At 39.6% G+C, this 26,446-nt stretch overlaps 1 protein-coding gene across 2 annotated transcripts in view; it reads left to right on the top strand.

Moving 5' to 3' along the window:
- The window catches only part of EIF2AK3 (eukaryotic translation initiation factor 2 alpha kinase 3), a 66,143-nt gene that overhangs the window by 9,124 nt on the left and 30,573 nt on the right, over window positions 1-26,446 (top strand). For both annotated transcript variants that reach the window (XM_006741158.3, XM_081796752.1), the window contains exons 2-3: window positions 2,968-3,097; window positions 25,135-25,329. In XM_006741158.3, the coding sequence (XP_006741221.2) occupies window positions 2,968-3,097; window positions 25,135-25,329 (325 nt within the window). The remainder of the gene's footprint in view (window positions 1-2,967; window positions 3,098-25,134; window positions 25,330-26,446) is intronic.

The following is a 26,446-nucleotide window of genomic DNA, read 5'->3' as shown; positions in this document are numbered from 1 at the left end:
AGATTCTGTTGCTTTTATTTGTAAATTGGCACATCTAAGATACGAATTTTTTATACCCTTCATTATAAAATAACTTTCTTCCACACAGTATCCGTCTTCTCCCCTAGTTCCTGATACATCTCTTTAGAAAGCAGAGTAATGTGTGGGGAGGGGAGTTGAGTTGTTCCTTTTCTTTTGGTTAGTTATCTAAAATTACTAGAGTGTGTTATGTGTCAAAAATCTTTATTTTCACAAATTAGACTAAGAGTTACCATTTGAAAAATTCAAAATTAGAATTAGTGTATAGTTTGGGAACTAAATTAACAATTGTATTTATTCACTTGATAAATTTATTCATTTGATAAACAATTAAGTTCTTTGAAAGGTTTCAAATGAGTTTATTTTTTTTTTAAAGATTTTATTTATTTATTTGAGAGAGAGAATGAGATAGAGAGAGAGCATGAGAGGGGGAAGGGTCAGAGGGAGAAGCAGACTCCCTGCTGAGCAGGGAGCCCGATGCGGGACTCGATCCCGGGACTCCAGGATCATGACCTGAGCCGAAGGCAGTCGCTTAACCAACTGAGCCACCCAGTCGCCCTCAAATGAGTTTATTGAACTGCTTTGTCTTGGTCAACTTACAGCTTCACTATGAATTTGTATACCTTGTACTGCAAATGAAATAGAAAAGATAAAAGTTGTATTTTATAATCTCAAAGTGGAACATAAATATGTGTACTTGGAATTTGCATGGTCTTTGAAGCAGACCAATATACCTAACAAATTCATAGAACAACTGTATAACACATTCTTTCATTCAAGAAATATTTATTGAGGGCCTGTTATATATTTGGGAGGATATGTTCCAGGCAGAAGGAACAGTAGCTGCAGAGGCCCTGAGGGAAAATCATGATGTGTTTGAATAATTGGAGAAGTCATTCTACCATATAAGTCTAGTAGGCAGTTAGGTATATAAGTCCAGAGTTCAGGGAGAGATACAAATTTGAGAGTTGCCAGCATATAGATGGTATTTTAAGCTATGAGACTGGATGAGACCATCAAAAAAAAGTACATGTAAGTAGAGAACACTTTGAGAGATAGAAGAGATGAGGAAGAACCAGAAAATGAAACTGAGAAAGAGTAGCCTACAACTAAGGAAAAAAAAAAATTCATGTGTCCTGGAAGCCACATGAAGAGTGTGTCTCATGAAGGGCAGGAGATGTCACTGGTCAGGTGCTGCTAGAAGGTCAAGTGAACTGGGACCTGACCATGGGATTTTTCAATAGGAAGGTCGTCGATGACCCCAACAAGAACCTTTCAAGTGAAGTGGCAGAGACAACATCTTGATTAGAAATAGTTCAAGACAGAAGGGGAAAGGATTTGGAGACAGAATGTATAAGAACTCTTTCAAGGAGTTTTGATCCAGAGGCAGGCAGAGTGGATTGGAAGCTTAGAGGGGGTAGAATGGCTCATTTTGTTTAACTGGTTTGGTTTTTAGGTTGGGGGAAATAATAGCAGGTGTGAACGGTGAGAGGAATGCTCTGGTAGAGGGGGAATAATTGATGTGAGAGCAAGAGGAGAAATGTGAGGACTGGCAGAAAGGGATCTGTTGTCTAAGCAGAAGTGTTGGTAGTGCATGGGACCATGAACAATTCACCTGCAGTAATAGGAGGGAAGGTAGAATTCACGGTCCAGGTGGTGATAAAGAGAGGCGTGATGGTGGGATTTCTTTTGATTATCCCTGAGATGAATGAGCTTGGAGGAGCTTGTGTTGGAAGTTGAGGAGAAAGGAGAAATAACATAGTTTAACCTAGGCCAGTGAGTGAGTAGATAGACCAGGGAAGTATGCCGTGATGGTGGAGCATCATTAATAGCTTTTTTCACATTGGTGGTCATGATTAAAGTGAGTCCAGTCAGCATGATTATGTTTTTCTTTGGCCACATTCAACTGCACAGAAGCGAGAGTGAGAAAATGCAGAGCATTGGATTTAACTAGGGTTGGAGTTCTGCTAGGCACTTGTGATGTGTGAGGGGCCAGGAAGTACTCAAAATGAAGGATTATGGGATTTAAACTCAATAAGAAAAAAATGAGGGCCTAATGTTGGTGAAGCTTAGGGTAAAAGTGACAGGATCAATGGCTTGTATGCTCAGGTGGGGTCATAGATTAGTGGGAGTGAGGGAAGCAAAGGAAATGAGCCAGAAAGGGGTTGGTGGCAGGGGCTGGAATGCTTGAAATTTCAGTGGGGCGGGGGAGTTGTGGTGATTGGTAATGCCAAGGGCTAGGATCTCACCATGGCAGTGGATGAGGCAGGGTAAACAGATAATGAAAACCCAAAGAACGTGTTAATAGTGACAGTTAAACCAGGAGCTGAAATCCTCAAGGAGTGAGGCTAGTGACCCAAGGGTCAGTAGCCAATTACTAGGAGGGGTAGTGGGTGGAGCAATCTGATCCTGAGGATTTTTAGAGAGGAGAGAAAGAAAGTAGTCAGGAAACAGCAATGAGGTGCAAGGAGCATCCCCACCCTGTTACGGGGCCCAGTGGTTAAGGGTTTTGGAGCAAAGAATTCTCTTTGCTTCAGAAGTGATGGTCTCAGGAAGAGCCAGGTTTCTACTCAAGCAAGAAGGCAAGTAGACATTCAGGGAATACTGTGTTTCAGGGTTAAGGCTTTCAGGGATTTGGGAAGGGAAGAAGAGGACGGCACTGGGAATGTTGAATTCCATGTGGGGATTACAGTGTGAGAATGAGGGGTGACCTAGGAGTCTGGGGCTTTTCATAAGTGACATAAACAGATAAAAGGCAAATTGCAATGGTCTTGGTGGGCTTTAGCCAGATAGAGATAGCAAGACTGCAAGTCTTGTGAGGAGGTGGGCCCTCCTCCCCCAGCAGACAGAGGTCTGGGGATGGCCTGGTTTTCTTTCCAGTGTATGCAGTAAGTGCCCGATATTGTAAATACTTTTTAAACTTTGTCTTATTAATTTTTAAATTTATAGATCATTAGTGATTATCAGCACTTTAGATGGGCGAATTGCTGCCTTGGATCCTGAGAATCATGGTAAAAAACAGTGGGATTTGGACGTGGGATCCGGTTCCTTGGTTTCATCCAGCCTCAGCAAACCAGAGGTAAGAATTTTCTATCAAATGTTGATTGGAAACAGCTATAATGAACAATTGCTGATACTAGTAGTATGTATTTGCTTATAGAGCTGGGGCTCAGAGCCCGATGGCCTAGGTGCGAGGCCTGTCTGCCTTTTACGAACTATGTCCCCTTCCAGCAACTACTTAACTTTTCTGTTCCTCAGTTCCCCTCCTTTAAAACGAGTGGCTAATGTCACCTACTTCTTAGGATTGTTTTGAACATTAAATGAGTTCATCGTATACATGAGTAACTGAGAATACTATCTGCTGTATCAATACAATATAGCTCATTATCTAAGCTATAACATGATCATCATTTCTTCCCCCTTATTATTATCACAAGGTGCCTAGGAATAAAAAAACAAATATAGTAACTTAATCTTAATAGTTTGAAATATATACTGCAAAATCCTATAAATTATTCCCTGCATTTTCCCTCAAGCATACATCCTAATTGTAAACATGAAATTTTCTTAGAATGTAATTTTAGACAAATTTGATTATTTGCAAAAACAAAAACTCCTGTGACACATGACTCCAAGACTTGGGCAGCAACTTAGCTCCTCAGAGCTTTAGTGTCCTCATCAATAAGTAAGGACACTGCCTACTTTGTTGAGGTTGGGGGCAGGTTAAACGAGAGAAGTCAATTTTTCTCGCCTTTTGTCTTGACTCTGATAGATGAAGTTTCTGTCCTATTCTAGAGCTTTATTCTCTAGTTTAAGTCATTTAAAGTAAGGCCCTCTGTTGAGTTATGACTGCTGACATGGAAGCTATCACCTCTGTTTTCCAGAATACCCTCAGCCTTCTATCTAACCAGTCTGTTCCTCTGGGACAATCTCTCCGGGTGCTCTTTTTTTTTCTTTCATCATCAATTGTTCCCTTTCGGAAAGCTTTCTAGGGGCGCCTGGGTGGCTCAGTCAGTGAAGTGTCCCACTCTTGATCTCAGCTCAGATCTTGATCGCAGGGTCATGAGTTCAAGCCCCATGCTGGGTGTAGAGCCTACTTAAAAACAAAACAAAACAAAAAGCTCTCCAGCTGGTATCAAATTTGAAAAAGACAAAACCTAACATGAGGGGCTTAAGAATGACCTGATTTGTGGTGCTGGAATTTTCTGATGGGGATACTGCAACCAGTGCCCTATCTGCTCTTCTATAAACCCAGCCTGGACACTTTCCTGAAGCACCCAGGGAGGTGCTTAGGGAAATAGCACTGCCCAGTCTCCACATTTGTGTGGGCTACGCCCTGACTAAGCTTTCACAGTGCATACTATTTATCAAACAGTACAGTTTGCTGTTGTATCTGTCAAGAATACTGAACTTCTGTTTTTTGGAATTATTAATATAAATAGCAATTTTATTGTAAATTACATTAATAAATTTGAATCAGGTATACTCTTCAAATGAATTACTACTCAAGCTAAACATTCATTGATTTGTGTTCTGCTGGGATCATGCTTGGGTTTGCATGTTTTGCTTTATTTTTTAAACTAGACATAAAAAGATGATCAGCAAAATCAGAAGATTGTGAGCTGTTTACATCTGAGGTAATGATATGGTTTGTCGTGGTGGTACAAAGCAGGTGTGTGTTTGCAATAAAATAGACACATGAACGAAAGATAACTTGCATGTTATGACAAAGTAGATGCAAATAGTTGTAATATCCCGAGTGCTATTGAGTGTGTTTAAATTATGTTAGCCATTTTTTTAAGTACAGTTCAACTTTATCATTGTCCCTAGTCCATACCATTTTCTGTGGTGTATTAGGGCTCTCTTGTTTTAAGTGCCCTCCTTCCCACCCACTGCAAACTCTAGATCCTTTGGATAGAATACTTGTGAAATGTTGAATCTCAAGTATATTCGCAAAGTTTCATTGTGTCACTCTTACACAATAAATGACAAGCTCACTGGCCACCTTCCATTGCAGGAGAAGAATCCTGAAGCCTCTTCGCATTATCTAGATTTTCATTTTCTATTTTATGGAAAAAAATAGAAAATCTAGATATTGACCATCTGAGATAACGTGACAGATTTACTAGACTTTACGGCTGCCCCAGGTTCTTGAGACCATTTCTTGAAACAACACTGTTTCCGGGGTTGTAATATACACCTTATGTACTTTACACACAGTGTAAGCCTCATAAAGATCTTCCTGAGGTTGATGTGTTGGTGTCATTTTATAGAAGAGGAAACTGAAGCTCTGAGAAGTTACCTGCTTGAGATTATAGACCAGCTAGATGATAAAGCTGGGATTGAACCCAGGCTTGCCTGACTGTACTCCATTCTGCCTGCTCTGGGGCCATCACCCCATCGTGGGTGCACCTCCTCATTACAAACTCAGACTGCTCATCTACTATAGCAGGTCTCAAACTGTATTGTCCCATGACCCTTTACATTCTTAAAAATTGTGGAGAGTTCCAAAGAACTTTTTCCATGGGTTATGTCTATCTAGACTTAAACCATGTTAGAAATTAAAAAAGAAATTTTAAAGACTTGTTATTAAATCATTTAAAAAATGAACCCATTGATGATAGCATAAAAACATATTTTTATGAAGAATATTTTCTAGTTTAAAAATATTTTAGTGAGAAGAGGGGTGGCATTGTTTTGTATTTTTATAAATCTCTTTAATTTCTGGTTTAATAGAAGAAAACAGTTTTCATATCTGCTTCTGCATTCAGTGAGTTGCATTGTTGTTTTGGTTGAGCTATATGAAGAAGAAAATCCAGACACATACATATACGTAGTTAGAAAAGGGAGATGTGTTTTAGAAGACTTTTCAGATGATTGGGTCATTCTTTTTTGATACTATACCAAAACAAGTGGAAGTTTCTTAAAGGTTAGTTGCACTGTAGAATCTGAAACCATATCAGTGAACATTTTGTACTCTGTTACATCAACATCCATGTCTGTCTTGCCTTTTACTCATGCATGATGTTCTAACATCATTTGACAAATGTTGATTCAATGAGTTATACAGATCTTGCAGGTGTTGACCTATTTCTTGATAGAATATTTTAAAAATCAAATTTGCTATTATCGCCACTGATCTCATCAGAAAAGTCTTTAAGTATTGGGAAACTGTTGAGCTCCCATTGGTAGAGAGAGATTTTCCAAGATCTGATTTTCACTTGAAAACTTGAATTTTACCACAAATATGATCAGTTGTTTTCTTTGAGGTGAGAGGTTCACTTTGTGTGTTTTTGAGAAAATGTTTGACAGATACCCAAGTCTCATAAGCATCTTTTTCCCCTCAGTTTTTTAAGTAGAAACAGAGCTCTGTGAACGGACAGTTCACAACTCGATCACAAGTTCTTTTCCTCAAGACGTGTTTCATTCGGTACGTGGCAGAGGTGCTGGTGTGTACTTCCTCCGGAGTTATGCTAGAAGAGTAAAAAGATGTGTACTCAGGTCCCAAAAAGAATGAAATTAATGCTTTCTGTTGCTTCATCAGAACATTCCTGAGTGAAGCATTTCTCTTTTCCTCTTCTTTTTTTCTTTTTCTTCTTGCTGTGAGTGTGTGCCAGTGAAGAATACAATGACTGCTCTTTTGGTGCTTGATTCTCTTAATTTTCGTGCTAAGGCACTAGCAGTTTTAGTCACCACTGCTTTTTCTTTTCTTTTCTTTTCTCTTTCTTTTTTCTTCTTTTCTTTTTAGTAGAGCATGGAGCCCAGTTCCCGGGCTTGAACTCAAGACCTGAGATCAAGACCTGAGCTGAGGTCAGGAGTCAGATGCTTAACCACCTGAGCCACCCAGGCACCCCTAGTCACCGTTGCTTTTATACCCTCAGTGCAAATATCACCACAGTAAGAAAGCAAATAACACCTTAGTGGCAAAACTTTTTGACTCTCTGCACCTCTAAAAGCATCTACAGACCACAGTTTGAGAATTGCTGATCTAGTGTGTGATAGAAATATAAGAATATTTGTAAGATACAAAGGAATGTATTGTGAGCTTGAGTCATCTATTCCTCCGCAAGGTGTGCGTTGCTCAACATCTATAAGTTGTGTTCAGAAGTTGGACAAAATGCCACAGAAAGGACACGTGGGTGGCTCAGTCGGTTAAGTGTCTGCCTTCTGCTCAGGTCATGATCCCAGGGTGCTGGGATCGAGCCCCGCGTTGGGTTCCTTGCTCAGCAGGGAGTCTGCTTCTCTCTCTCCCTCTGTGCCTCCTCCCTGCTCGTTCTCTCTCTCTCAAATAAATAAATAAAATCTTAAAAAAAAAAAAACCACAGAAAGAGGATCAAAAACTGCTATTTGAAATGCCCTGAATATGATGCATAGACTTATAATACCTTTTTAAATGCATCTGATACAGTATTTTATGAAGGTACCTAACTTTTTGTGAGAAATAGCTAATTTTCTCTGTCTGAAGCCCAGCGTTTGGTACAGAGGTAAAGCCGAAGCCACCCAGTGACGGTAGGTAGATCCATGGGTCCCTGTGGGGATCCTGTATTAGAATGTTGCTTTCTCCACATTTTCATCAGGAGTGGTATGAAGATGAAACAGATAAAACCTAGAAGGCCAGGGAAGTTGTATTTCCTGTGGAACAATTAGTAAAGCTACTTATTAATCTAATGAAGAGGATTTGATAGACTGTGTAATAATTTTTTTAAACTTCTATTTATTAAGTAATCTCTACCCCCAGATGGGGCTTGAACTCCTGACCTGGAGATTGAGAGTTGCGTACCCTACCAAAGGATCCAGCCACGCACCCTGACTATATAAAATTTTTTAAGTTACTGGGGCGCCTGGGTGGCTCAGTCGATTGGGCGTCTGCCTTTGGCTCAGGTCATGATCTCTGGGTCCTGGAATCCAGTCCTGGGTTCAGCGGGGAGCCTGCTTCTCCCTCTCCCCCGCCCCTGCTCGTGCTCTCTCGCTCTCTCTCTCTTTCTCTCTCAAATAAATAAAATCTTAAAAAAAAATTTAAGTTATTAATGATAGAGGAATTGGTGATGAATCACAGGAACTTCTTACAATGTGTGGGATTGTGAGGGCGCCTGGGTGGCTCAGTTGGTTAAGCGACTGCCTTAGGCTCAGGTCACGATCCTGGAGTCCCGGGATCAAGTCCCGCATCGGGCTCCCTGCTCAGCAGGGAGTCTGCTTCTCCCTCTGACCCTCCACCCTCTCATGCTCTATCTCATTCACTCTCTCAAATAAATAAATAAAATCTTTAAAAAAAAACCAAAAAAACAATGTGTGGGATTGTGGAGGAGGGGCTGGGATTCAGGGACTTGAGTTCTAGTCAGGATTCTTCCATTAACTGACTAGATGGCCTGGCTAAATTCTTCACTTGAATAGAGCTTTAATTTCCTTCTCTGTAAAACTATGGGATTGCACTAAATCTTAAAGATTGTTGTAACTTCAGGAATCAGGTACCGTCAGATACATGAAACACATAAATTATCTAGAGTTTTCAATTCCCCCCCCACTTTTTTTTTTAACTACATTTAAAGATTCTTTAAAAAATAAAGCACAAATTCATTAGAAATTACTATTAGGTGCATATATTATTGCCTCCTGGCCTGCTCTGATATCGTCCTTAACCTTCTCTGGTCCAAAAGGCATATAAAATAGTATATTATGTTGCTTTAGTGGTGTTTTGATTATGTCAATGAAAAAATAAATTCCTAGAGGATAAGAGAGACTGACAGTTCCATTAAACAAGTGTTTTACATTATATTTAGACTGGTATGCTGTAGGGAGGTTGAGGTGTCTTGGGACACAGATCTGATTTGCCATTCTTTCCTCTTGACTAGGTAGTTACAAACTTCCTCAAAAGAATAGTGATAAACCGAGCTAAAACCCTGTCTTTGTGTGTGTGTGTGTGTGTGTGTGTGTGATGCAAGTGTGCCCTAGGTTCTAAGCCTAATACTTACATAGTAGTAGCTAAGAATTTTGTTTTTAATTTTCGAAAAGACCACCTGAGGTGAAATCTGATTTGCTTTCCTCTGGTAATTTATATGCAGATTAAACCTTGAAAAGGGCTGAGGAGATTTGGCTGTGGTTCTTCATTGGTTGTCTTATTTTTTTTTTTTTTAAGATTTTATTTATTTATTTGAGAGAGAGAGCTAGAGTGCACGCACCAACAGGAGGAGGGGCAGAGGGAAAAGCAGACTCCCCGCTGAGCAAGGAGCCTGACTTTGGGCTCACCAGGACCCCAGAATCATGACCTGAGCCAAAGGCAGACGTTTAACCGAATGAGCCACCCAGGCATCTCTCATTGGTTGTCTTAAAATTTTGTTTTGTAGCATATTAGCATACTTTTTCTTTGGGGTCTCTGGGTGACATTTGGATCACACTTCAAATCTAAGTAGATATAATATCCTTGAACTATCTACCTTTTTGTGTTTTGGAGCACATTCATAAACACACAGAAACCTTCCTTACCTTTATTTAGAATGCATGTTATAATTGTATACATATAACTGGTTTGTCCTTAGATAATACCTGTACCTTTTCTTTATTTAGAGATACCATATCTGTTTTTTGTTTCAGTTTTCTGTTAAAATGCCTTTTTCTCCCCCCTCTTAAAAAGAACAAACAACTCTACTATAAGACTATAGTTAGAGTTTGGGGTTTTGTTTTATTTTCGGCATGTTTCTCCCCAAGGGACACCGCCTTTCTGTTTCAGACAGGTGCAGAAACAGACAACTATGATGCTAGAGCTTTCCAGCCTCCTCCTCACCCCTCATCAGACTCCATTCATTGAGAAGGGCCTTCATAGGTGGGGGGATCCTTTGAAAAGGGTATACTCTTAATGGTTAACGTGATTTGTTCACAAAGAGTTCATCAGTAGACCCTCAGAGTAGTGCTTTTATTTTTTTTTTATTTTATTTTATTTTTTTAAAGATTTTATTTATTTATTTGAGAGAGAGAGAATGAGAGAGAGCACATGAGAGAGGGGAGGGTCAGAGGGAGAAGCAGACTCCCTGCCGAGCAGGGAGCCCGATGCGGGACTCGATCCAGGGACTCCAGGATCATGACCTGAGCCGAAGGCAGTCGCTTAACCAACTGAGCCACCCAGGCGCCCCAGAGTAGTGCTTTTATTAAGAGAAGATCCATAATCTCTCTTAAAGATTCTCTAATTTACACTGAAAGATGTCTGGTCATTTTGCATTTTTTTCATTTGTACATAAACCAGCACATTTTGAGCCTGGATCTGTCATTGAATGTTGCGATTTATTTGGAAAAGTCACTGTCATTTGAGTCACGTAGCAAGGCAATATGTAAATAATTGCTTAGGTTAATTGCTTTTCTTTTAATTATAAGAAATGAAACAGTGCTTTGATTTCATTTTGTTTTATTAATTCCTTAGCATGGCTGAAAGCGTTGCTGTGAACTAAACAGTTTACTCTAGCATGCATGTTGCCAACTGAGAAATTGATTTGACCTTATTTTTTAGGAAATTGACTTTGCATGCGTATTATCTACTTCATGAATGTATAATGATCTAAATAAGGGAGAGAAGTTACTAAAATCTGTGTTTTCATCATGAATGTGAAAAGTATGCTTAAAAGTTAGTCTGATAGTTTTCCTTGAGGTATTTTGTTCTATAGGTTGATTATAGGTTGAGGAAAGAAAGAATGAAATAGTTACTATCTCCTTGGCATCTCACTGTTCTCAGGTGTTAATTCACAATCTTTGATGACAATAAATAACCAAATTGCTTCAGGATTTGTTTTTTCTTCAGCATTTCCTTTATAAAAAATAAAAAACTAAAAAAAAAGTCTACATTTCCTGTTAAGCAGGTCACATGGGATGCCTTCTCTAATAGCCAGATCTACTGGAAGATCTTATAATCCCTCATGTTAGATCATCTAAGGAGTTGTTAACCAGGCCCCCTTCCTTAGTCTGTGAGGTATGATTCCTAGGAACACTTTATTTTCAGCAAAAAAGCTTTCTTTATTCTCCCCATCATGGTAATTTCAGGGTTTTCAGGGAAATAAAGTTTTTCCTTAGCACAGTGCTGGAACATTTTTTTTCTCTTAACATCACCAATAGCCAATTCTGGCATCTTGTCATCTAGTCACTTACTGGTTTTTGTTTAAGTTACCATTTTATGTCCCATACACAGTGTATCATTTTTAAAGAAATAAAATATACAAAACTATGCCTGTTAACTTTAATATTGTTCATCTTTGTGATCAATAAAGTACAGAACTTCTATATGATAAAGGAGAATTTTAGGGTTGATAGAGATTTCTGGTAAATCAAGACTGGTAACAGTTTGATGTATTTAATTCTTACATTGAATTCATCTGTATTTGGCTTTGAGGCTTTGTTTTTAAATGGGTGTTATAAATCCAGGTTGGGAAAGAAATAATTGATATGGCATAGTTAAGCTTTCTGCTTTCTTCTTGAATTTACTTTTGGAGAAGCTATTTAAATTCTAAAAGCTTTTTTGCAATTTTTGAAATTTGGTGTTCATGAACCATAGTTACTTTCTGAAGTTACCTTATAGAGAATAAAGGAAGGTTCATGATGAATTTATAACTACTCAGATGAAGAGTTTATATTTTTGTTTTAAACATTTTTCTTTAATAAGTATGCATATATATGCATATACACATGAATTTCATTAGAGGTTCAAAGTAGCATTACATATACATAACAACTTCTGTTTGATAAGTACTTTATAGTGTGTAAAGTGATACCAAACCCATTCTTATTTAATCCTTACATAACCTTGTAAAATATTCTTTTTAAATGTTTTAATGTTTTTTGTTTGTTTTAGAGAGAGAGTGCACGTGAGTGGGGGGTGGGGATCCTAAGCAAGTTCCACGCCCAGCATGGAGCCCAACTCAAGGCTTGATCTCCAGACTCTGAGATCGTAACCTGAGCCGAAATCAAGAGTCAGACACTTAACCTACTGAGCCACCCAGGTGCCCCATAAAATAAATATTCTTATTAGCCCCTGTTTTTCAGATGACAAAATTGGGGCTCAAAATGTGTCAGAGATCTGTCTGATGTAATAAAGCCAAGACTCAACCCTAGATCTTTGGACTTAGCCTTTGCCCTCTTTCTGATGCTTCATGCTTTTTTTGTTGTTTTGTTTTTGCATAGTCTTAAAAAATCTCCCATCATCCAAATATTTATTCATTACAAGGGAAAAATAGTTATTGTACAGTGGGGAAACTTGGCAGACCCCAGACATCTCCTTAACCAAGTGATCAAAGGTTAACATCAACAAAAATAAGACTTATCAGATATAATGCACTGAGGAGGGCACAACATCACTCCTGTGGTTTTCTTGCCAAAAATGTATAACCTCAATCTAATCACGAAAAACCACTGGGCAAAATCACATTTAGGGACATTCTACAAAATACCTGACTAGTGCTCTTCAAAAGCCTTAAGGTCTAAGGCTTTGAACAACAAAGCAAGACTGAGGAACTGTCACAGATTGAAGGAAACAGAAAAATATGATAATACAATATGTAAACCTAGACTGGATCCTGAGCAGAAAAAGGACATTAATGAAAATACTTGTGAAATTCGAATACAGTCTATAATTTAGTTAATGGCATTCTTCCAATTTCTAAATTTCAAGATGGTAACATTAGGGGAAGCTAGATGAAAGGTTTATAGAAACTATTTGCACTATTTTTGCAACTTTTCTGTCAGCCTAAAATTATTTCAAATTACAATTTAAAAAAAATCCATACATTGGGGGAAAATTCCCAAGAGTTCCTTTTCCAACAGTCTTTCGTAAAGAAAGAATCTGAAATACAAAAGATGTCATCATAGTGTTATTCATAATTTTAAAATTTAGAAACAACCTTTATGTTCCTAAAAAGGTTGCTGGTTAATACATTATGATCTCTGGGCTCTTGGATTTAAACAGAACCTGGGCACTGTTGACACCCCAAATACACATCTGTGCTGGTAGAGCTGAAGGCTGGCTTCACACCTATATGCAGAGGAAGGTCTAAAAGTCACATCAAATTAGTATCTGCCACCTCAACCTCAGTCTTCCCGGTGGCTTAACTGAAACCTACAAGTCATCCTTGAGTTCCTTTCATATCCTTGTCTTCCAGGCTGCTCCATTAACAAGTCCCTTTGCTCTTCCTCCAAAACATACCATTAATCCATTTACGCTCTCCAGCATCATTGCTCCTCGTGATGCAAGCTCCTACCACCTCCCTTGGACCACTGCGCAGGCCTCCCAGTTGCTCCCCTGTTTTGTCTATTGTCTGCTGTCATCACTGTCCATGCTGCCATCTGAATGATGTTAAAAGAATACATCAACCTGTTCCTCCTCTGCCTAAAGCCCTCCAATGGTTCCCTACTACGTGTAAAATAAGGTTCAACTTGCTTACCATTTCCTGCTGGGTCTTACAAGAGCTGGCCAGGCTTTGAGCTCTGGGCCTGTCCCCCATCCTCTCTCCTCCTCTCTCCTGTGTTCTGGCCAGAGTGGCTTCATTCAGTATCTTAAACAACAGTGCTTCATGCTTTTTGAAATACATCAGTACTTACCCATGTATTTGTGTTTTCTATAATGATAATTATAATTCTTAATGTGCTTTATCCAGAATAATTGCTGAAAGACATCATGTATAGAGCAGACTTAGCTTGCTGCTCAGCATATTGTGAGCATTTAATGCCTCTTAAACATCCCTAGTGGGAGAGTCAGAGGTACCTGAACTGAACACATCCCAAACGGAACTCCTCTTTAATGGGGTGGGAGTCTGGCAGGACTGTGCACTGGGGTACAGCAGTGCCCAAGATACATGAGATCCTTGCCCTCGTGGAACTCATGTGGCATCATGTGGAGCCAGCTGGGAACACAGATACAGAATAATTACAGTGTAAATAATGTAGTTGAGTTGTGGAAACAGCCACATGGAAGGGTTGAACTAAGAGATTTAGCAAGGAGGCCTGACCCACCTAGATAGGAGGCCAGAGAAGCCTTCTCAGAAGAGACGATGTTTACAACTGAGATCCCATGAGGAGAAGGAGCTGCCCAGGCAAGAGATGGGTAGAGCCACAGGGAAAGACTGTTCTGGGAGAGGTGATGGTCTGTGTGGAGGCCTTGTGGTGGGAATTATCGGAGGATGGCAATAAGAGTGAGGGCTGGGGGATAGCAGGAGAGATGAGCCTATTGAGGGAGGCCGGGGCCAGCTGATACAGGGCCTGGCAAGCTGTGTTGAGCATTTTGGATTTTATCCTGAGCCATCGGAAACCAATGAAGGATTTTAAGTGGGAGAGATTCCTCCACAGTCAAAATGGAAAGGGTTTCTTGACATTCTTTTTTGCTTTGAGACTTTCCATGAGACTCTGATAAAGCAAATGGTTGTCTCAGTGAGGCATTTGTATTACAAGCCAGTTATCGCTAACTGTGGAAGTATTTATTTATTTATTTATTTTTTTAAAGATTTTATTTATTTATTTGACAGAGAGAGACACAGCGAGAGAGGGAATACACGCAGGGGGAGTGGAAGAGGGAGAAGCAGGCTTCCCGCTGAGCAGGGAGCCCGATGCGGGGCTCGATCCCAGGACCCCGGGATCATGACCTGAGCCGAAGGCAGACGCTCAACGACTGAGCCACCCAGGCGCCCCACTGTGGAAGTATTTATATTTATAAACGCCAACTAGCAGTTGGGGAAACCTGGAAGAAAATAGGAAAATTCCTAAAATTCTACTAAAACCAGATGCACTTTTTTCTCTTACTTACCAACTTTCCTGGAATTTTTAAATGTTAGAGTTCTAGAAGTTTGGGTGTAGGTCGCCTTCTCACCCTATTCTCTTTCAAGGGGATTGTGTCTCTCTTCCTATGGCAGCAGTAATTCTAATTTTTCTCTTCAGCGCAGACCTGTACAGGCAAATGCCTCCTTAACATCTCTGCCTGGAGAGCTCTCAGTCACTCAGAACTCATCATATGTAAACACACTCCTGTTCTTCCTCTCTGTACCTGTTCCTAAGTCACTCCTAAATCCTCCTTTGGTCTTAGTTTAATTCCAGAGAATGTCAAAATCCCTTTCTGTTTTGACTGTGGAAGAGCTGGGGCAATAGGTATAGGAGTGGAGAAAAGCAGGAGGCCTATGGATCCCCAGAGTGGTAGAAACATCAGTAGTCTGGGGACCAAAAAGACACACCTTTTAAAATAGCCGTGGAGGGGCGCCTGGGTGGCTCAGTCAGTTAAGTGTCTGACTTTGGCTCAGGTCCTGATCTCAGGATCCTGGAATTGAGCCCCGTGTTGGGCTCCACACTAGCGGGGACTCTGCTTCTCCCTCTCCCTCTGCCCCTTCTCTCCACTTGTGCTAGCTCTCTTTCTGTCTCTCTCAAATAAATAAATAAAATCTTTAAAAAAAAAATAGCCATGGAGACTGAATTTGAGGATCAAGTACAGTAAGTTAATGTGGGGAGTTTTGTAAAACGCTGTAATGTTAGTTTTTGTCCAAGGTCACATAGCAAGTGGCATGCAGAGTCAGGGACCCAGGAATGAGGCAGGATGAGGTGCGCTCATCACCCTGTGCACACGGCTCCATTTCATACGTTGGATGCCTGCTGTTTGCCCATGTTAGCAAAACAGCTAGCATGGCCAGGAAAGTAATTGTTCAGGGAAAAGGGGATTTCCACATAATAAAAAAGCCAACAATTTAACACTTCCAATGGAATGTTTTTCTTGTATTTTACATCTTCCCAGTGTTCGTGAATTTTATCTTTTTATTCTTTGAGATCATCGTTGGAAGCATCAACTATTGTGTTATTCTAGAAATGCTTGGAGTTCTTGAGGTGGGACAGAGATTGTGTGCCCCTTTAGTGAATATTCTAGAATAGTTTTTTTCTGTCCTTTCCCTTATAGTCTGTGTTCATTCTTCCTTATCTGTACTATTGACAAGTCTGAGTCTTACCACACGCTTTTTTTTTTTTTAAAGATTTTATTTATTTATTTGAGAGAGAGAGAATGAGAGAGAGCACAAGAGGGGGGAGGGTCAGAGGGAGAAGCAGACTCCCTGCTGAGCAGGGACCCCGATGCGGGACTCAATCCCGGGACTCCAGGATCATGACCTGAGCCGAAGGCAGTCGCTTAACCAACTGAGCCACCCAGGCGCCCCCCCACACGCTTTTTATAACTCCCTTCCCTGCCCTCCTTTTAACTTTATTGCTTCTTAGCTTGTACTTGGGACTTGGCTTTTGTAGCTCTCAGGGCCAGCGTGTTCTTTTTCCCTCTTTCCTGGTTGGATGCAACTCTTTGGATTTGAAAGGGTTTAATGTCTTAAGTCACTACTTGAGAAAATAACAGTGTATGCAAATCTAGCTTCCAAAGCTACAGGAGGGAAAGTTCTTATTTATAGAAAAACTCTCACTAATAAATGCAGGAAGAATATAGAATTAGAGTCATTGTTTTATTCCCTTTATTGAAATAATAGGTCATCAGTTATGAAAAGTTGATGGAACACTTTAAAATGGAGAGATCAGGCTGACTCCCCCAAATCTACTAATTAATAGTAACAAATATGACATAGCACAGGGGTTGGCAAACTTTTTCTGTAAAGGGCTAGACAGTAAATATCTTGGGCTTTGTGGGCCAGATGGTCTATGTAGTTGTGGGGAAAAGCAGTCATAGACAATACATAAATAAATGGGTGTGACTGTGGCCCTAGAAGCCTTTACCTATAAAAACAGGCAATGGGTACAGGTCTGTGATTCAACAGTCTCAAAAAAGAAAAAAAAAAAAAAGCAGTGGGTCAGGTTTGGCTTGTAAACTGTAGCTTACTGGCCTTCAATGTAATAGGAAGTATGTAGCGCCACCTATGAAGTAGTCTTATAAGAAAACCAAACCTGCATCAGATCAAAGCTCCAGGTTTAATCACACACTTTTCAGAAAACACAGGGGATAAAGGAACAAGTTAAATGACATGCAAAACAGACTGTGGGACATTCTATAGGATAAATAATAATCTGGTTTCTCAAGCAAATCAGTGCATGAAAAAGGAAATAAAGGGGCTCCTATGGGGGAAAAAGGAATCAAATGTAATATGTGGAGTTTGAATTCCTTGTTGGAACAAGCCAATTGTATATCTTTGAGACAATCAGGGAAGTTTATTTTATTTTATTTTTAAGATTTTATTTATCTATTTAATTGACACAGAGAGAGTGAGAGAGAGACAGCGTGAGAGGGACTCAAGCAGGGGGAGTGGGCGAGGGAGAAGCAGGCTTCCCGCAGAGCAGGGAGCCCGATGCGGGGCTCGATCCCAGGGCCCTGGGATCATGACCTGAGCTGAAGGCAGTCGCTTAACCAACTGAGCCATCCAGGCGCCCCAGGGAAGTTTAAATATTAGATGATTTTAAGGAATTACTCTCAATTCTGTTAGATGTGATATTAGCATGGTAGTTATTTTTCAGCAATGAATACTGAAGTATTTATAGGTGAAATGGCATGGTGTCTGGGATTTACTTTAAAACATGCTAGTAAACAAATATCTGTCATGGGTGGATGGAGGACAGATGAAACAATTAGCAAAATTTAATAATTGTTGAAACTGAATGATAGATTCATGAGGTTTTCTTAGTCTCTTTATACTTTATATGTTTCAAAATGTTCAGAATAAGTTAAAATAAAGTTGAATATACCCCAAAAAGTATACGTGTCAATGGTGGGGGTGGGGGTACATAGAAAAAGAAGGAAGAACCAAATTTAAAAAATATATTTTATATAGTTAGAAGAATTTTTGTTTTTATTGCTGGTTATATTCATTTTAGTAGTAGCACATCCTACATTTTCTCAGTTGAAGTTCCTTCTGTCACTTGGCAGTAGAATTCTTATATTCACATTCTAATTTCAAATAGCGCTCCCTGATTACATGTGCCACTGGTATTCATTATGCAATTTAGGTTTTGTTCAGAAATAGAAATTGAATTATTTTACCAGACTGCTTTGTGATTGCATGGATAAAGATCTTGATTGGCTCTTTGGCCCTGAGTTTGCCAACCAATGTGAAAACCTTTTATTTTAAAATTATGAACAGGAAATAAACAAATGGAGGAGGAAAAAAAAACGCATAAAATAACAACAATTTATATTTTTAAAAAAATGACTGATAGAGGAAGCAAGTCACGCAATTAGTCTGAGAGGCAGAGCAGCGAATCAGAACAAACAGCTGCTCACAGAGACGAATCAGTGGAATGTGAAAATGCATCGCATCACCATTACCTACATTTTTTCTACCAAGAGATTTGCAGCTGACTCTCCGAGTGACTCATTCCTCTGCTGGGCGGGTGAGGTAATGCTCTGGTGAGGGCTGATGTCATCTCACTACCTGAACTGCATGCATATAGCATTTCTTGTGGTTCTCAAGGAAAAGCACCATCTGCTTTCACATACGCTGCCTGAAAGACTTCACAAAGATTGGTGCAAGGTTAGCAGCCGTGGGGATGACTCATAAGCAGCCAATTAGCGAAGAGCAGCTATTTCAAAGTGAGCTTTTAAAATCAGAATGCAGAAATACGACATGATGATTAAGTATTGAATCATAATGCTTTTTTTGTTGTTTTGGGTTTTGCACTTTTCTCACTGAGTTCATGCTGTTGAAGATTTCACTTTTAAAACAAGGCAACTTTTCTCAATATGGTCCATCATGTCAAATCTTCTTGGTTGTTTAAACCACATATTATGTATGTATGTACGTGTATAATTTTTTTTTAGTATATGTGCTGCTGAAGCGAGCACTAAAGCTTATTTTTTTTTTTTTTAAAGATTTTATTTATTTATTTGACAGAGAGACACACAGTGAGAGCAGGATCACAAGCAGGGGGAGAGGGAGAGGGAGAAACAGGCTTCCCTCAGAGCAGGGAGCCCGAAGCGGGGCTCGATCCCAGGATCCTGGGATCATGACCTGAGCCGAAGGCAGACGCTTAACGACTGAGCCACCCAGGCGCCCCACTAAAGCTTATTTTTATTGTGGAAAAGTTTGTTTTCTTTTACATTTGGAGGCATATAGATTAATTTTAAAGCAGAGATGAATTTTAGTCCATATTAGTTTGACAGTATTTTGTTTTTTAGTTTTTGGGGTTTTTTTGCAGCACTTAGGAGTCATTCTGTTTCTTAAGGATCTGTTACTACTTTAGGAGAAAAGAGGTGGTTAATGGAAGAGGAAACAAGTCAAAATAAATGTTATCTGTTTACTACAGACCCTCTAACCCCTCTTCCTCTTTCTTTTAGTGATCACACCTGCTTTCCTTGTTTGTACTTAACTAGTACTACTGTTGATATGACCAGACGACTGAAATACCTGTTTTTTTAACTCTATCATAATTTGAATTTACTATTTTAGTGAATAAAATAAAGAATACCTGGGCGCCTGGGTGGCTCAGTCGTTAAGTGTCTGCCTTCAGCTCGGGTCATGATCCCAGGGTCCTGGGATCGAATCCCACATCGGGCTCCCTGCTCAGCAGGAGGCCTGCTTCTCCTCCCACTCCCCCTGCTTGTGTTCCCTCTCTCGCTATCTCTCTCTCTGTCAAATAAATAAATAAAATCTTTAAAAAAAAATAATAAAGAATACCTAACATAATATGAAAGGTAGAAAGCAGTAAATACTTGATTTTCTAACTGATATGTAACTCAAAATGGGAAATCATATTGGCTACATATTGTTTTCCTAGGGTATGTTTACTAATGACCTAACTCTGTTCTTAATGACAGTTTCAAGTTTCTACAAAAGATAAAAAGAAAAGTTTTAATTTAAAAAAAATAAAATAAGAAAGCAAAGAATAAGATAGTGATGTGAAACTCTAAGGTAATAAGAGGCGGTATACTGATGCCATTTGAGAGTTTATTAAAAACCCCCAAATGTTTTTTCAATAAAGAATAATAGTGATCTTTAAATACCCAGAATTAGAAAAAGTCAATTATCATATGGTTTCACTTATTTGTGGAACATAAGGAATAGCATGGAGGACATTAGGAGAAGGAAGGGAAAAATGAAGGGGGGGAAATCGGAGGGGGAGATGAACCATGAGAGACTATGGACTCTGGGAAACAGAGGGTTTTAGAGGGGAGCGGGGTGAGGAGATGGGTTAGCCCGGTGATCGGTATTCAGGAGGGCACGTATTGAATGGAGCACTGGGTGTTATACACAAACAATGAATCATGGAACACTACATCAGAAACTAATCATGTACTGTGTGGTGACTAATAGAACATAATAAAAAAATAAATAAATTCCCAAAATTATGACAAACTTTTGTTTTAATGCTATGGCCTTCTGAGTTGAATTACAGAGCTCCTGTAAGGCTCTTGAGCCTTTTTCTTTTCTTTTCAACCTCTTATTTGGAAATAATTTCAAACTACACAAGGTTGCACAAATAGAAATGATATCAAAAAAAAAAAGACCAATCTTTATATACCAAGATTAACCTACCCCAAACCTTGTTTGCTTTATCATTTGAGTTGTCTCTCTTTCTTTTTCTTTTCCCCAACCTCTCCTACACATTTTTTTTTCCTAAAACATTTGGAGATAAATCAGCTATCCATCCATCGTGGCCCTGTACTCCCAAATGCTTCAGTGTGTATTCCTAATAGAGATATTCTGCTACATAATCACTACATAGTTCTCAACTTTGTAAGTTTATATTGATACTTTAATCTGCCATCCATATTGCAGTTTTATCAGTTGATCTCGTACAGGCGTACCTCGTTTTACTATGTTTTGCAGATACTGCATTTTTAGAAATTGAGGGTTTGTGGCAACCCTGCATCGAGCAAGTCTGTTGGCACCATTTTTCCAACAGCATTTGCTCACTTCACGTCTCTGTGTCACCACTGGTAATTCTCACGATATTTCAGACTTTTTCATTGTATTTGTTAAGGTGATCTGTGATCAGTGATTGTGACTAGCTGAAAGCTCAGATGACAGTTAGCATTTTTTTTAGCAATAAAATATTTTTTAATTCAGGTATGTACATTATTTTGTAGACAGAATGCTACAAATACAAATAGAATGTAGACAAATGCTAGTGCACATTTAACAGACTACAATATAGCATAAACGTAACTTTTACAGGCACTGAGAAACCAGAAATTAATTCGCCTTGTTTTATTGAGGTGGTCTGGAACCAAACCCACAATATCCGCAAAGGATGCCATGATATCTTTTATAGTGTCCTTTACCTCCAGTACACCCTCTGGTTTAGGGTCAGGTAGTACATTTATTTGTCTTGTTAGACTCTTTTAATCTAGATTTTCCCACAGACTATGTCTTTTATGATGCCGACATTCTGAAGAATACGGTCTCTCTGTCCTTTTATTTAAAAAAGTAGAAATTTCTTCATTTCAGGGAACCTGGGTGACTCAGTGGGATAAGTGTCCAACTCTTGCTTTCAGCTCAGGTCGTGGTATCAGGGTCGTGAGTTCGAGCCCTGCAACAAGCTCAGTGCTGGGTGTGGAGTCTGCTTAAGATTCTCTCTCTCCCTCTCCCTCTGCCCATTCCACCCGCCCCCGCCCCCCACATGTGCGCACACATTCCTGTGTGCACCTGCTCTCTCTCAAAAAAAAGAAAAAGAAAAAGAAAAGAGAAGTTACACTGTGTGCTTGTCCAATGTTTCCTGGTGATTAGATCTAGGTTGTTCATTCTTGGCTTAGAATCCTGCACAGGGGAAGTGCCCTCTCTCAGGGTGTCACATCTGTCCCTCATTGGTGATGTTAATTTTGATCATCTGGTCAAGGTATTATCTAAATTCTCCACTATGTAATTACTGGGTTTTTTTGTTTGTTTCTGTTTTTTAGTTTCTTGTAACTAATAAGCAGTCCATGGATAGACCCTTTAAGACCGTGCAAATATCCTACTCCTTGTCAAAATTTCCACCTTCCTCGATTTAACACCATTGCTGATTTTTGCTTGATGTAGTCTTTACTATGATGGTTGCAAAATTTTAATTTTTCCAACCTCACCCCTCCCTTCATATTTACTAGTAGACACTTGGCATTTTATTGCAGTAAGAGCCTTCCCTTCTCCCCCATGTATTATTTATCTATTTATTATCAGTATGGACTCATGAATTCTTTTTTTTTTTTCCCTTCAGTACTTAATTATTTTGGTACTTCAGCTGTTCCAGATTTGCTCAGTGGTGTACTTCTATCTTTTCTGTGCACATCCTTACTCTCTAGAATAATAAGATGTTAAAGTCTCATCCTGTCCCTCCCCCGCTCCAGCTCTGGAATTAGACATTTCTCTGAGGAGCCTTGATTCCTTCAGTGGGCAGTAGAATTGGAAAACAAAACCTGGGCACTAGGTTTGGGTGCATTGCTTTTACAGCCACTGTATAAACATTGTAGAAACGGAAATGTAGAAATGTTAGTGTATGTGGTAAATATTTCTTAGAGGTACAGTAAACAGTTTTTGAGAATGTAATGCTATCTCAGTTTATAGTTACAGCAAAAGGTAAAGTACAGTGTTAAGGAATGGGAAGATCTTTGTCAGCAATCTTACACTGCTAAAATTTTCTTGGACTTCAAAGCAAAAGCATAAGTGAGGCCCACTTGAAGGCCAGATGGGATTTCAGTGGGCAGTGTTGGTACTGGAGGGTGTTTCAGGGAGAAGAAGTGACATTGACAATGATATCACTGAACAGTAATAGTAACGTTAAATATCACGTGTAAGTGGTGATGCCCTATTTCTGCCCAAAAGTGGAAGACAAGGAAGAAAAGGTTGTTTGAGGTCACGTTTAGAGGACTTTGAGTGTCAGATTTAGGATTTGGCGTCTTTAATAAGAAGATAATCGAGAACTGTTGAAGATTTTTGAATAATGTCATAACAAGCTTAACTCTGACTCAGAGATTAATCTAGAAGATACGTAGAGTTTAGATTGAGGAAATTGCCAGTTTAGAACTGTAAAGAGGCTGTTATAATAGTTCAGGCAGGAGATATAGGGATTTGAACTAGAACATGAAAGAAGTAGATGAGAAGAATGGTTTTCTACCAGCTCTTGAGAATTCCAAGGTATAGGGGCCAAGCTAGAGGGAAGGGAGGATTGTGTGAGCGCTTGTAGTGACTATGTGGGCGTTTTCAGGTAAATATCCCTTTAATGATAGGATTCTACTTGAGGAACAAAGAAGTACATAGAGAAATTTTGCTATAAAAAAAGTTAAGATCAGGGCGCATGGGTGGCTCAGTCGTTAAGCATCTGCCTTTGGCTCAGGTCATGATCCCAGGGTCCTGGGATCTAGCCCTGCATCAGGCTCCCTGCTCCGTGGGAAGCCAGGTTCTCCCTCTCCCGCTCTCCCTGCTTGTGTTCCCTCTCTTGCTGTCTCTCTCTCTCTGTCAAATAAATAAATAAAATCTTTAAAAAAAAAAGTTAAGATCAACATTTGGACTTTTTTTTTTTTAAGATTTATTTATTTATTTTGAGAGGGGCAGGAAAGGGGCAGAGGATGAGGGAGAGAATCTCAAGCAGACACCCTGCTGAGCCCGGAGCCAGAGCTGGACATGGGGCTCGATCTCACAACCCTGAGATCATGACCTGAGCCAAAATCAAGAGTCAGACTTTGACTGAGCCACCCAGGCACCCCTTGTTTTTTTGTTTATTAAACTCATACTTCTTTATATTCCCTTTTTCCAAAGTTTTGAGCCTGGTCAGGAAAATAGTTGTGTTATTAGCTGAAGTAAGTCAAGATGTATATATTTTTAAATACCAAAAGGTCAGCGTCACAAAGCCATGCACTAATAACTCTTCCTCAAGAAACAAGATGTTCATGGCCAAAAACTTTAGAGTTACCCTGAACTCTTTTCTTTTGCTTATACTACACAGGGAGTCCTCCATGAAATCCTGTTGGCTTTGCCTTCCTGTTATATTCCAAATCTGATTGCCTACAACACCTCCAGTGCTGTCAACCTAATTGGAGCCATCATCATCTCTTGCATGGAGAATGCCTCCACCCTTGCCTCTATAGCTTGTTCGTGTTCCTGTGCTTCCTCCAACGTGAAGGGCATTCTTGCACCTTAAGGTCTTTGCAAAGGCTGTTCCCCAGATATAAGCATGGTTAACCCCCCCAAGTTCAGGTTTTGCTCAGATGTTACTTTCTCAGCAGGGCCTACCCTGAGCTCCCTGTTGGCAGTCCCCTCCCCTCCCCTACGCACATTTTCTAGTCCCACTTTATTGTGTTCCTTTTTTCCCTGTGGTATTTATCACTTCACATACTCTGTGATTATTCATTATGTTGTTTGTCTCCCGACACCAGGGTTTGAACTCCACAGGGCAGTTATTTTGGTTTGGTTTGGTTTGGTTTTGCTCTGCTCACTGGTCTCTCCCAAGCAGCATACTCATGCCCGCACATAGTAGGCCCTCAATACACATTGATAAAAGAAGGAAGGACAACTTTGAGCCTAAAATCAGTAAACGTTGTTCCCAGGTTTGTAGCGCATAGCAGATTTGAGAAAGTAAGTAAAGGATGGGATACTGCTTGAATCAACCTGTCTTCCATGGATCTGAGCCTGTGACAGTAATTGCCCTGGATAAAATAGGTCTGGAAGATACTGCATATACTGTCCCTTTACTAGAAAATCATATTGCACATTAGCGTTTTTTTTAATAGAGCACGGGGGAGGCTGGGAAGGGAGGGGCAGAAGGAGAGGGAGAGAGAGAATCTTCAGCGGAATCCATGCCCAAAGCAGAGCCTGATGTGAGGCTTCATCTCACAACCCTGAGATCATGACCTGAGCTGAAATCAAGAGTCAGACACTTAACCAATTGAGCCACCCAGGTGCCCCTGTACATTAGCATAGTAATTGCTATAAGAACAACTGTAATAACCTCTTCTTGAACTGACTTGATCACAAAACTTTCTTTTGGCAGCTCACTTATCATTATGGGACACCCATAGCAAACAGAGTTTGAGAAAAACCATACTAGAATATTATATGTAGGCCCCAGGAGAGACTGGCCAGTTGTTTTAAATTGTTTTTTGGTTGATGAACTGTACCATTTCACATACTGTTCAGAAGGAGGCTGGAGAATGTCAGGCTCAAGACTCCAGCTCTTAGATACTAAAGTGATTATCCCTTTAAAAGTTAGCTTTTGTTTTAGGTATTTGGGAATAAGATGATCATCCCTTCTCTGGATGGAGACCTCTTCCAGTGGGACCGGGACCGTGAGAGTATGGAAACAGTTCCTTTTACAGTTGAATCACTTCTCGAATCTTCTTATAAATTTGGAGATGATGTTGTTTTGGTTGGAGGAAAGTCTCTCACAACATATGGACTCAGTGCATACAGTGGAAAGGTGAGTGAAAATGTTGAATTATTTGGGGAGAAATCAGAATAAATAGGGATAGAAGAAATAATTTATTAAGTTATACTATTACTGGTTGAAGTTTATTATTATTTGTCCCTCAAGGATATCGTTTGTTTTAATAAAAGAACTATGAAGTAGAAAGGGCAAAATATTAAGAAAACTAAATGTATCCAAGACAACAGAATGAACAGCAGAGCCAGGAATAGCAGGAGGAAGAGAATTAATAAATAAGGTCTTGTGTGTGTCAGTGGCGTTTTACATACATTATTTTGAAATCATCACAGTATTCCTAAAGGTCACACATTTTTGTTTCCATTTGGACAGATGAGGACTCCTCCAAATATTAATAATAATCCCGATAAGAATAATTGCTACTAATTTATTTATCTAGTTTGATCCTGTAATCCAAGAGGAAAGTTGTACTCATTTTACAGATGAGAAAACGGAGACTTTAAAAAGTTCAGAAACGTCTGAGGTTAGATTTGACTTAGGTCCGTCTGATGGTAAAGTTATACTATTAAGACCTAGATTTTCTCTAATGTTAGTTTTTAGGATATAATCATAATGTGCTCCTAAGATTGGGTCTTTTTTTTTTTTTTTTTAAAGATTTTTATTTATTGAGAGAGAGAATGATAGAGAGAGAGCATGAGAGGGTCAGAGGGAGAAGCAGACGCCCTGCTGAGCAGGGAGCCCGACATGGGACTTGATCCCGGGACTCCAGGATCATGACCTGAGCCGAAGGCAGTCGCCTAACCAACTGAGCCACCCAGGCGCCCCAAGATTGGGTCTTATACTATAAATCTCTTACTAGGAATAATTAATTAAAAACATCCTTTGTAGAAAGGTAAAAATCTTTTATTTTATCCATTCATCTGGTGATGGACATAGTGGCTCTTTCCATAGTTTGGCTATTGTGAACATTGCTGCTATAAACATTGGGGTGCATGTATCCCTTTGGATCCCTACATTTGTATCTTTGGGGTAAATACCCAGTAGTGCAATTGCTGGATCGTATGGTAGCTCTATTTTCAACTTTTTGAGGAACCTCCATACTGTTTTTCTAGAGTGGCTGCACCAGCTTGCATTCCCACCAACAGTGTAAGAG

Source organism: Leptonychotes weddellii, chromosome 10 (assembly GCF_054177405.1).
Source record: "Leptonychotes weddellii isolate Sample4059 chromosome 10, ASM5417740v2, whole genome shotgun sequence".
Taxonomy (NCBI): Eukaryota; Metazoa; Chordata; class Mammalia; order Carnivora; family Phocidae; genus Leptonychotes; species Leptonychotes weddellii.
This window is presented reverse-complemented; position numbering and strand designations above follow the sequence as displayed.